Raw genomic sequence first — 12,034 nt, 5'->3', positions numbered from 1 at the left:
CCCTTCGCCCCCATCTTCTGGAATATCTACAAACACACACTCACTCGCTCCCCTTGTTCCTGGCCCAATCCCTCGCGGGAGTTGGGAACCGCAGTAMTTAAGGGTCCACACTCGCTTGGTTCAGTATGTCGAACCTCTCATTCGTTATATTCCAGGAMACCCAATCCCRCCCRAACGGCWAACCCGCGAACAAATTCGCGACATACTTACGCGTCCTGCGTCTTCGTCCGGACTTCCGTGCACGGAATTTTTATGGGATTTTACCGGTTCCTTTTTGCTCACTATTCTAGAATTTAGGTCCGTTGATAGGTTTGAGGTTTGCTATCAGTCACGGGGCCGCGGAATACCGCGGGTCGCCCCCCCGGAGGACTGAAGCCCACCTTTCTCCTATCCCGGATGAGCCCCCATGAATTGTCATAAATTACGACCACAAAGGATCATAATCCAATTAGAATTTTATTAATTGTAGCAAGTAGAATATGAGCAAAAGCAGCGCTGGACGGCGGGGGAGCCCGGCTCCACCAACAGCCGTGCTAAGCAGTTCGAAAGTCCCTCTTTATACACATCCGCTTCCGTATTGTGCAATAGTGGAGTTACTTTTGCGCATGCTCCAGTTGTTGCTAAGGGGTCTTTTCTGCCTCCCGGTGGTCGTTGAGGCTGAAGTAAAAAGTCTTCCTCCCTTGTCCCATARTTGACCYCTTACTCCTGTATCCTTATATGGATAACTTGTCCGTTTCTGCTGATCCTTGAAAACATCTGGTGGTTATCTGTAGCTGCAGCCTGCACAAGCAGTGTCCGGTTGCTATTATCTGGTTGCTGTTTTTAGTTTGCGTAGGCGATTTTGTATCTCATATCTTTTGTAGTTTGGCCTTTACATTTGGTTTAACCTAAACCCTAATAAACAATACTATAGTCCATAGTCTCCCACATGATTTTGAAAGTCTTTCCCAACTTAACGATTCTATGATTTTCTACGACTCTTTGCGCTCCGCCATGTTGCCTCGCTCTGCAGCGCAGGACTACAACTCCCACAATGCCTCGAGGGGGAGGGAAGGCGGGACCGAGCCCTCCCATTGGCCGCGCTGCAGGAGGGCGCGCGGCCATTGGCGGGCGCCCCCGCCCGTCGCGCTGCTTGGCGGGGCGGGAAGCGGGGCGGCTGCGCGCTCCGCCCGTGATGGCGGGCGGCGTGAGGCGGCGGGCGGCGGCCTGGGCCGCGGCGCTGGCGCCGTGCGCGCTGCTGCTGCTGCTGGCGCTGGCGGCCGCCGTGCTGCTCCGCGCCTACGGGCCGCGCGCGCCGGCCGTGCCGCGCCGCTGGGCGCGCCCCCGAGGCACCCCCGCGCCCCCCGGGACGGGAGGGGGCCCGCGGGGCGGCCTGTGCCGACCCGGGGCACGGGGGGATCTGGAGGGTGCCCGGCACAAAATCTGCCCCAATACCTGCGCTTTTAGGAGGAGAAAACGCAAATATGCCCCGGATAAATTGGTATTTGCGCTGGGCGCTGTCGTCAAAAGAGCTTATGTTGCCACCAGGCTGCTCATTGTATCTAAAACCCACCCAGAGCAGGTATCAGAGTCCACGCAGCTCAGCTGAAGTGCTCTTGGTCCTGGCACAACTCCCCATCCCTCAAAAGAGCGATGTCCGTCCTGGAAACCTTCCCTTTTCGCCCTTCTGAAATGCCTTTCAAACGCTGTGTGAGTGATTTCACTGCTGAATGACTTCCATTTTGTGCTTTATTAAAGGTGCTGTTAGAATCCCAACCGTTTCCGTATCTCCAGAGGAATTAAATACAACTGCCATGGCAGAGTTTGGGAATTATATTAAGGAAGGTATTAAGTAAACTTCAGTTTTTGGCTCTCTCTGCTGCTTAGTTTTATTTTAACAAGCAAATTGAGCAATGTGTGGTTCTTGACTAAAATAGAATTTTATTTTACTTTTAAGAAGAACTGGTTAAATGGCATTTCTCAGTGTGGTTGGGAGTAGCAATGGCCAAAGCTTAGGACAGAGAAGGTTTTTCTTTGCAGTGATCATTTATGGTCTTTGAGAGGATTAAATGTCCTCATCATTGCAAAAATATAGAAAAAGAGGAAGACCAACCCCATGTCAGCCTTTTCTTTGGGCAGCCCCATTGCTACCTGCAAAACAGCAGCAGCGCTGGGAACAGCATTTCCCATCTGTGCTCAGGAAAGTCTTAAACAAAAGCAGATGGATTGGTGAAGCTGCGGGACAAAGCTGTGTATCTGCTGATTGAAGCAAATTGTGGTCAACCTCATTTGCAGGGCTCCTGCTGAGGTTAAATAGAAAACTATGCTGTGGAAGAGGTAGCGATAAAATTGGAAATTACTGAAGATTTTCTCACTGTATTTTCTCTTTTCTTGTCTTACCAGTTTTTCCTACTGTCTTTTCTTCAAAGTTCATTCAACATGAAGTCGTTGGCTCATACAGCCATCTCTTCACCGTGCAGGGCTCCCGCCCTGACATGATGCCCTATATGCTGCTCGCACATATGGATGTTGTGCCCGCGACCCCCGATGGCTGGGATGTCCCCCCCTTCTCCGCTGTGGAACGCGAAGGTTTCATCTATGGACGAGGAACACTGGATAACAAAAACTCAGCTATAGTATGTCTTGTTACCAGCTCTGCTCTTTCAGAGAGATACAAAGCCTGAAAAAAAAGACAGAGTGGAATCCATTTTCTTGAGATTTACATATTGTGTCTCATGCTGTCTTTAAATTAAGCATATTAGTGATAAATTCCCAAGGCTTGCAGTGTTCACTCAGCTTTTCTATAGTTTGTGTGAGCTTTAATTCTATTTTCTTTCATCTCTAGGAAAAGAATATATTTCTTAAAGCAGATGTACTCGGTGAAATGGCACATTTAAATTTTATGTCAAAAGCTGTCTTTGAATTCAGGGATAGGCTTGGGAGCACAGACTACGTTTCTCATTCTCACATTTCTGTCTTCATAACCTATTTTTGTACAACCCATACTGCGCATGAAATTAAGTGGATTTGATCAGATCAGTCAAATTGTATATAGTTTAGACAGTTTAAAGAAACAGTAAAGTCCTTGAATAATTCTAACTCTGTCATGCTTTCCCTGCAGTTAGTCATTGACTTTCTCAGTAGCAAGAACAGACCCGTACTGTATCTCTTGTCTGTAGGCTGATACTGTATAGCATGCTAAATCTTAAGGGTCATTGATCAGGACTGTAACAGTGTGTTTTCCAGAGAATGGGAATATCATCCGTAGGAGTTGGGGAAATAAAAGCTCAGCTGTGAACAGAACAAAGTCTCTTTAAGGGCTGTGAATGCATCGTATTTCTTTTATGCTATTTTATTCTCCTTATTGACACCCAGGAATAGTAGAATATATATTTTCTTTTCTATAGGGTATTCTGCAAGCTCTAGAATTTCTGCTAAGGAGAAACTATAGACCCCGCAGATCTTTCTATGTTGGCATTGGACACGATGAAGAGGTATTTCTCTTTCCTTGCATTTGAACAGCTAGTTGTATGCATTGTCCATGTACAGAGCAAGGCCTATTTTTGAACATTTTATCTACAAGGTGCCTCGTGTGTTTCTTACAGTTACATGGACAGAGACAGTGTGAGACATGTGGTAAGTCACGTATTGATGGCACTAATAAAGTGGTACAAAGAGATAGACAAGGTGGGTTTGTTTAGCCATGTTTATAAATAAAAGTCAAAGAGTTGTCTATAGCAAAAATTAGTACATCTTTAAAAATGACTAATCTTTGCTCATAGCTGTGAGATACCATTGTGTCCAAGGATTAGCAGGATTCAAAACAAGACTCATTGATGGTCATGGATGAGAGAATCTTTCAATGTGGATGTAAATTCGTCTGCCTCCTGTCCTTTAACAGTGACCACTGGATTTTGCTAGAAAGAACCTCCTAATGACAGGTTCTGTAGCTGTTCATTATGGGATTTTTGCATTCTCTGCATTGTGGCACTGCACCAATAAAGTTATTTTCCAGTATTCTTGCTGCTGATGTGGCTTAACCTGGCTGGTTCCTCTGCTTGGATTCGCACAGGTGTTTGGTCGAAAAGGAGCAAAGAAGATGGCAGCTCTGTTGGAAGCCAGAGGAGTGAAACTCTCCTTCTTGTTAGATGAGGGAAGTGGTGTCCTAGATGGCATCATTGCAGGAATGAAGAAGCCAGTCGCTCTGTAAGTCAGAGGGAACAGAATTACACGATAAAAGCAGTCCATTTTCAATGCTTAAGATACAGCAGTGGTGCAGCGTGTACACAGAGAAGCCCCAGAGGGTGTTTATTGTCCACCACAGCTGTGCTGACAAAGACAGAATTTTTCATTTTGCTGTTGCAGACATGTTAATTGTGTGCTATAGTCTGCTCCCAGGAGAAAATGCCAGGACATCAGTGCTCCAGGGGTTTAAAGATTGTGTTGAAGATCCCTTTTTTGGAGAAGGTTCTGTGGAGTTGGTTCTATGGAGTTTCATCTGTTAGAAATGAGCAGACTAGTTCCTTTCACCTCTGTGTCCTTTGAGTCGCATTAATCCGCTCCTTTATTTATGGTTGATCAGAATAGGTATCACAGAGAAGGGTTCAATAACGCTGAACTTCACTGTGGAAAAAGAGCCAGGACATTCCTCCTTTCCTCCTAAGGAGACGAGCATTGGCATTCTCGCAGCAGCAATGTCCAGGTGAGGCCTTTCTTGTCACTGTATCAAGCAATCTCATAGATTACAACTTTTTAAATCTTTACATTAAGAGTGTTTTGTAAATTCCCTGTATGTATTTGAAGCTGAAGTTTGTAGCTCATTTAGAAGTGCAGAGATATGGTCTCTAACTGAAGGAAGAATTGCCAGATGTCTGGAACATCTTTCCACTTCAACTGTTGCTAGTATCTACTAAGTCCTTGTAACCCAGACAAGTCCTTCATTATCATATTTGACCTTAATACCTAATGCGGAATTATTTTGTGGGTTGCAAAATTTTCCTGGTATTTATTCTTGCATGTAGCCACTACCTCCTGCTAATAATTGTCCAAGTGAATAGACATGATGCAATACCAGGATGTTGCATCCCAGTATCTTCTCCTTACCTGTTTGAGTAGATACCAAGCTGTTTAGTAAATATCTATTTTACGTTAACTTAGAGGGCAGTTATGACAGATTTAGTGTACTATTTTTGTGTATTTCTTGTATCTGCTGTAAGAGTCAGACTTTCGCACTTTTTTTCTGCTGTTCCTGAAAAAAAATCTTTAGATGCGAGTGAAATGATCAGAAATCTCCAGTGCAGCTGAGCTTACAGGTTTATTTGTCAGGAGAAAAAGTGTGGTTCCATCTCAAATAGATTCCACGGTCAAAAAGCAAATTCCCATTAGTTTTGGAGCAATAGTAGCCCATTATTTTTTCCTAATTTTGATGTGCGTTTGCTTTGCTGCAGGCTGGAGCAGAATCCCATGCCCAATATGTTTGGCTATGGGCCTGAACTCCTGACTATGGAGCACCTTGCTTCAGAGGTAAGGAAAAAAATGTAATTCCATAACAACATATTTATGGATTTCCTGTTGAAATAATTTACGAGAAAGGAGAAGACTTTAGCTGGCATTTAGCTGGCATTTTCCACGGAGGGAAGTGTTCCTGTTGACCTCATTTCGGCCATAGCAAAATGGTCTCTCTCCTTTTGAGAGCTGGGTACTTACTGATTTGTGCTTTTGTTTCTTCCATTTAGTTCAGTTTTCCTCTCAATCTTGTCATGTCCAATCTATGGCTGTTTTCACCTATTGTCAGCAGGTAAGAAAATATATCTGCCCTAAGCATTCCTGCCTTCTCGCCCTTAAAGGATGAGGGCCACTAGCCATTTCTAGTTTTCCAGGGGAAACAGTTATCCCATTTTGTAGTTTAGACAGTCAGTGCTTTACAGTTAGTATGTGCTTTATTAATTGAATAGACCTTTTGTTCAGCTTTTTGCCTGTTTAGTCGTTGTTCTTGTTTTGTAGCTGTTAAACTTCTTTGAAATTAGGGTTTTTTTCCCTCTTTTTTTTCTCAAGAATTCTTTCCTGGACACCTTCCACCAATGCTTTGATTCGAACTACTACAGCAGTCACAATGTTTAACGCGGGCGTCAAGGTAGCTTCATTTTGATTTTTTTTTTTCCATGTGATATAACATCATTTGTGGCATGATCCTTTGTGCCACTAGTACCAGTATCACTTTTATTTTGTATACGACTTGCGTTTAGCTGCAATTGAAAGTTGCTTCATTTCCAAAGTAACTGCTCCCTGTCTCAGAGGTGCCTGTAAACCAGGATAACAAATGGTTTATGGTTTAGGATGGACAAGACAGAACATTTGCTGTGTTACAAGTATGGCTATTTTATGTTCCCTGAAACAAAATCTGTTACTAAAAAGTGTCCTTGAACAGGAAGGGAAGTTACAGTGGCTGAACAGTGACACTAAGTGGTCGAGAGTGAAGTGACACCTCGGTTTTGTTTTTTAAAATGTAACTTTGGTGTCTCACAAAGCTGTAGATATTCATTCTGCAGAAGGAGTTAAGTCTCTTCCCTAGTGTCGTTTGTAAGTGTCTTAGATGTGTCATACTTGGGGAAAAGAAATATGACAGTGATAAAGTACATTTTTTGGACACATTAGGTAAACTATTGTGTAAAAAAAAAACTCTGGTAAAGTTTCTCAGAATATCTGAAGGGAGAAAAAATTTCTCAAGAAACTTCTATAACAGATAACCTCCTTTTTCTTGAAACAATGAGTATTTCTTTGTATAATTACCTGCATTATAAATGAGATTTGCAGTATTTGAACACAGATTAGGGAAGGACATTGCCATCTATGTTAGTGGGAGCACGATGAAGCGTTAGCCTCTGCGGGCTGCATTTGTTTGAGCACTTTCTGGGTTTGCAGCTGGCATTTGAATCTGATTTTAACTTGGTTGTAAGTTTAGATCCTTTTTTGTAGATCAATGTTGTCCCATCTTCTGCAAAAGCAACCGCCAACTTCCGCATCCATTCTGCAGAAAAGGCCACTGAGGTACTGACCCTTCGGTCATTTTTTGCTCTCCTGTGGATATTTTACGTTTCTATACATTTGCAGTAGATAACTAGTCTACAGACAGGAAGCTTCCCTTATTCTTATTTTTTCCAAACCTTTCCACATAGTATCTGTACTCGGGCTGAGTGCCTCTCTGCTTCCAGATGCTGCTTTAGTTTCCATCCTTTCCTGAGCACTTGCATCTGAGATTAACTAGGTGTCTGTGGCAACAGGTCTGGAAAACTCTTCTCTCTTTTCTCCATATTTAAACAAAGAGGGGAAGGGGGAAGATTTGGGAATTGTGCCTTTGTGCAGGCTATACTTCATCTCAAAGGAGAGGGGAAAAGGTAGGCCGTGTTTACGTCTTTTTCTCTACCTGGGTTTGTAGCTAGGGTAGTTCTTCACACTTCGGTGGGTGGTTTGCTTTAATTTTGGGTGCCTGTATTGGCTGTTGTTAGAAGGAACTTGCAAGTGAGCAAGGTTGATTTATTTACCAGTGGAATAGTGTTTATTCAGCACCACCGTCTTGGAAACTGTTTAAATCTCAAATACCTTCTGAATATGGAACAGAGTGAGAAGCAGCCCAAATCTGGAGGCGTGCCCTGCAGTTACAGCCGTCATTCCTGTGCCGTGGAGCGCATGGATTGTGTGTGACTGTGGGATGGAAGCGTTAAAGCTTGTGACCTGTGAGAAGGAAACGGTCTGGTGCAATCGCGTGGGTGTAACAAACTGTCCAGCAAAGGACAGTGGTGAAAAATTATCATTAAATAATATATTCCCTTCCCAAACCTTTGAAAGTTTATCTTTCTAGAAGCTTTTTCCGGGTTCTGGGATGACCCAGCTTGTTTTCTTGGATGACCCAGCTGCCGTGCAGCAGCAGCAGCTTGGCCACATGCCCTTCATGGCTGAAGCAGTTCAGGAAGAGCTAGAGGCAATGATATGTATCAGATTAGCAATGAAAAACAAAATGTTAGCTTTCATATCAGTCATCCAGTGAGTAAGAGGAAGACAGTTTGTCATTCAGTTCCAGTTCTAAATACACATGTGTATTTGGAACCGCAGTTGTGAGTTCACTGACAAACCTTTCCTGGAAATTGGATCATATGCTGGCATCTGCAAGGGACATTGGCTCATTTCTGTTGCTTATTTAATCTTTGTGGTTAACCCATAGGTACTAGAGACAGTTAGAAACACTATTGCTGATGACAGAGTGAAGATTGATGTAATAGAGGCCTTTGACCCGCTCCCCATCAGCCCTTGGGATGATCAGGCATTTGGAGTCCATGTTTTTCAAAGAACCATCCTGGATATTTTCCCAAATGTTGACAGTGTGGTCCCAGGTAACAAAAAGCACGTGATGATTATTGTTTCCTTTCCAGCTTCCACCCTGCTTCCTCTTTCCCCCCTCCCCTATTGCTTTGTTTTCTTTTTCTTGTGTATTTCTCCACCCCAGCTGGAAACTACTGGAAACAGCTGTTTTTTCCTTTTCAATTTGGTTCCCTCTTTCTGTTCTTAGACTTCTTAATGTTGTTTTTTTTTAGTAGTGGAAGTTAAAAAGCAAACAGGAAACAGACAGAAACAATGAGCCTTGACTTGGACTCTGCACATACAAAGGGATCCCTTCAGGGAAGAGAGGAATTGGGAGGGAGGAGGTGGTCTTCTCGCTTTAGCTCTTCTTGTAGTGTTTTCCTAACTGTTAAAGCCATTCCTGCTCTTCTGTATCCTTCCTTATGATTCCAGCCCCTTCTCTTGCCAGCAGTTCCTTGCTACTTCTTTACAGTTTGGGCTGCAATTTGAAACTTAAGCTTGTGTGGATATGAGGTATCATAGCTGTCTTTAAAGCAGCTGAGCTGGGTGTGCAGTTTTGTGGCTAAAGAGAATTTTCTTCTCTCAGGATGTAGCATAGACTGTTTCCAGTGATTTGACTTTTGTTGTAGGTAGGGGTCATATAAAACTGTTATCAGGTGCCTTTTCTTTCTCCTAGGAAAAGTGTGGCTCATTAATTTGCTGCTCTCATGCAAAGTAAACCTGAGGTTTATTTTCCAGGCACGTGTGTTGGAAACACAGACAGCAGGCATTTCACGAACGTCACAAATGCCATTTATCGATTTAACCCAGTGCTCTTGAAATCAGATGATCTTCCCAGGTACTGCATTGTCTCTGCATGGGGGCAGCTGTTTGGGGTGGGGACTAGAGACAGAAAATTGATACGTGTTAGGCAGGAGGAGGAAACCCAGCCTTGTGTACCTTGGCATGGCCTTGTTGTTGCCTCACATTCTTGTAGGCCACCCATTTCCTGCAGATTTGGGTGCTGCGCAAGTAGAGGATGATAATTACATGGGGAAAGCATTAGTTCGTGTTCTTCATGTGCTTCAGATGCAGACAGGGCATCGTTGAGGTGTCCCCATCCCATAGTGCAGCGGGATTTGTACAACAGTGTCAGTCTGACTGGATGCTGTATCTGGTGCTGCATTTCAGAAAAGGCTGTTCTGGTGTCTGGCACACGTGCTGCTCCCAATTCATTAGCTCCTTAATGTAGGAGGTTACATTTCCTGGTTTAAAATGACCACCGAGAATGTTACCATGCAAGGAAATCGATTGTATTCAATGCCATGGATTTGTCATTTTATTGAGGTGCAGATGATGTGGGAGTTGAGTGCTCTGGTAACTGTACAGGGCAAAAATGGCCGCAGACTGGGCAGAGGAGTGAAATCCCTGTTGATATTTTTCACCTAATCTGAGGATTAGTCACCATGCCTGAAGTCTTGAATTGGTAAATGATTTGGACTGTCCTGAGGGGCAGGCATTGCATGGTTAGAGATCATGTTGTGGTCTTTTTATGTTGAATTTTGTGCTGTGAAGTAAGCAGGCAGATAGGATATTGGATAAATGCAGGTGAATCACAAGCAAATGCATACTGCAATGAAAACTGTCCTTCTCTTTCCACCAGGATCCATGGGTTGAATGAGAGAATCTCTGTGGAGGGTTATGAAAAACAGGTGGAGTTTCTCTTTCACCTGATTCAGAACTGTGATATTGAAAAGCTGCCGGAGCCTCACGCCAACTCCCATGAGCTGTGAGGGCACCGGCGAGGAGCAGCTACCGAGGGGGATGCTGGCGTGGCAGGGGTCTGCCTGTAGGTTGCGGTGGTCATATGAGCTGTGCCTGCAATGTGATTATTGGAAATCATGGTTTACTTTCAGATGGAAAAACTGCTGGTTGTTGCTTTTGATTCAGTTCCGTAGTTTGCTGGAGGGTGATAAGAATCTGGACAACCACAACAAAAAACCCTGATTTCTGTTCTTCTCTGTCCTCATGCAGACACCAATCTGATGATACTACATCTTTTTCACACTTTTCCTGAAATCCTGAAGCCTTTCAAATTGGTAGTCACTTACAAATCTCAGCTGTAATTCTCAGCCACTCATCCATCTGTAAAAGAGCTAACCTCACCATGTGTGCTTTTTACGAACCCCTCCTATACGGAAAATCTGATTTTTCACAAGGAATATCACTAACAGAAGCTTGTGTGGGAGGTCTTCAGCATGGTGCTGGTTTGGTGGGCTTGGGCAGCACGGGGCTGGGCCTGCTGCACTGCTGCTTTGGACGGGCTTTTTTCCCAAATGCTGCTTTCAACCAGTGTCAGTGTTATTTAGGTACTGCTAATTCATGCACTGATTTTTAACTCCAGTTTAAAACCCTGGGCTCCAGCAGGACTGGTCATATTGCTTTAACTCTGATGTTGCCCTGATTTCAAAGGTGCTAAATCTGCCGTTAACCTATTTTCTCTTTTCAGTGACTTTCCCCCCTTGTTCTTTCTTTAATAAGACCCAGAATATTTTGTGCAGCTGCGTGTCAGACCAAGGAACTGCAGTTTTAAATAGGAAACTCCATCAGTATTGTCTGCTCCTATATATTTTCTGCACTGAATCAGTTTCTGTGTAGCATGGATTTCTGTTTTATCCTCTTTTTGATTCCAAAGAATGGTGACGCCTTCCAGGTTCTCCCAGCTCAGTGGGAGCAGGGAGCCTCCTCTGTTCCCTCCTGGCCTCACTAGCACTTCTCACTTTACCCTGGCCCCTTTTTTTTTCTTGATTTAGCTTTTTGGGAATCCGAATGTGAACAGGCCATAGACATTGACCCTGTCCCATCTGCTCTTGCACTTCCTGCGCTAGCATGACTAGCTCTTTAACACTAATTAAGCACTTGTCTTTTGGCCTAGTTATTAATTAAACAAGGAAGGAATTAAGAATCAGCTGTTAGCCAAAGTACAGACAAGGATGAGAAACACTTGGTTGCACTGACGTGGATTCTCTGTGCTATGGGAACCCACCAAGTATCCTCCTGTTGCACTGTTCCAGAGATGCTTGTTCCTTTTTCAGAGTGTGAATTATGTGCTGGAGTCGGTGGTTTTTCTGATCTGTGCACACATTGTAAAATGTACATGAAATACCCTGAAATGTCTCTTGAAAAGGGGATGGAACTGTGATTTCTAGTCTTTCACCGTTCTGTATTTATTTGCACTCTGATTTTAACAGTACAGCCGGTGGGCTTGAGCTGTTTCAAGTGACTAAATAATTGAAAATAGATTGTAATTTTCGGTAATAAAAAAATGCAGATTAATTTCTGATTATTTTTTAGTCTTTTAATGTAACTGTATAATTGCAGTGAAGTCATTCGCACACCTGGTTCTTCACTGGAGCAAGTTGCAGAGTTTCCATCAAAACAAATCCACATATTTTCCAGCCAGCTTTAATCCTGCATCATCCCTGGTGGTTTCCTTCCTACACAGAATTAACTAATGCTGTTTATTTGTTGTTAGATAGTAAATAGTGTGTGCAAATTTTAACTTTTAGTGCCTTCAGTCTCCACGTCCTAGCATCATTAACCTCCTGGCTGCACATTAACAGCTCTTTGCTGTGTGATTCTTCTTTGAACTCCTGTTGCAGAGGCAACAGAAGTGGCACGTCAGGGTACAGCACCTGGAAATACATCCCCATGAGTAGAA

General features: G+C 43.6%; 1 protein-coding gene across 1 annotated transcript; it reads left to right on the top strand.

The window, feature by feature from the left end:
• The first annotated feature begins 1,632 nt into the window (after nt 1-1,632).
• Nucleotides 1,633-11,511, top strand: PM20D1 (peptidase M20 domain containing 1). Its single transcript, XM_026044223.1, is given in 13 exon segments — nt 1,633-1,707; nt 1,710-1,824; nt 2,383-2,615; nt 3,387-3,473; nt 4,052-4,185; nt 4,562-4,681; nt 5,427-5,502; nt 5,715-5,776; nt 6,034-6,112; nt 6,955-7,026; nt 8,198-8,366; nt 9,073-9,172; nt 9,977-11,511. Coding segments are annotated over 13 exon segments (1,452 nt in total). The 3' UTR covers nt 10,107-11,511.
• The last annotated feature ends 523 nt before the right edge of the window (nt 11,512-12,034 follow it).

Source organism: Nothoprocta perdicaria, unplaced genomic scaffold, assembly GCF_003342845.1.
Source record: "Nothoprocta perdicaria isolate Ctin4 unplaced genomic scaffold, notPer1 scaffold_353, whole genome shotgun sequence".
In the NCBI taxonomy this organism is placed as follows: Eukaryota; Metazoa; Chordata; class Aves; order Tinamiformes; family Tinamidae; genus Nothoprocta; species Nothoprocta perdicaria.
The sequence above is the reverse complement of the archived record's forward strand: the minus strand, read 5'-3'. Positions and strand labels throughout refer to the sequence as shown.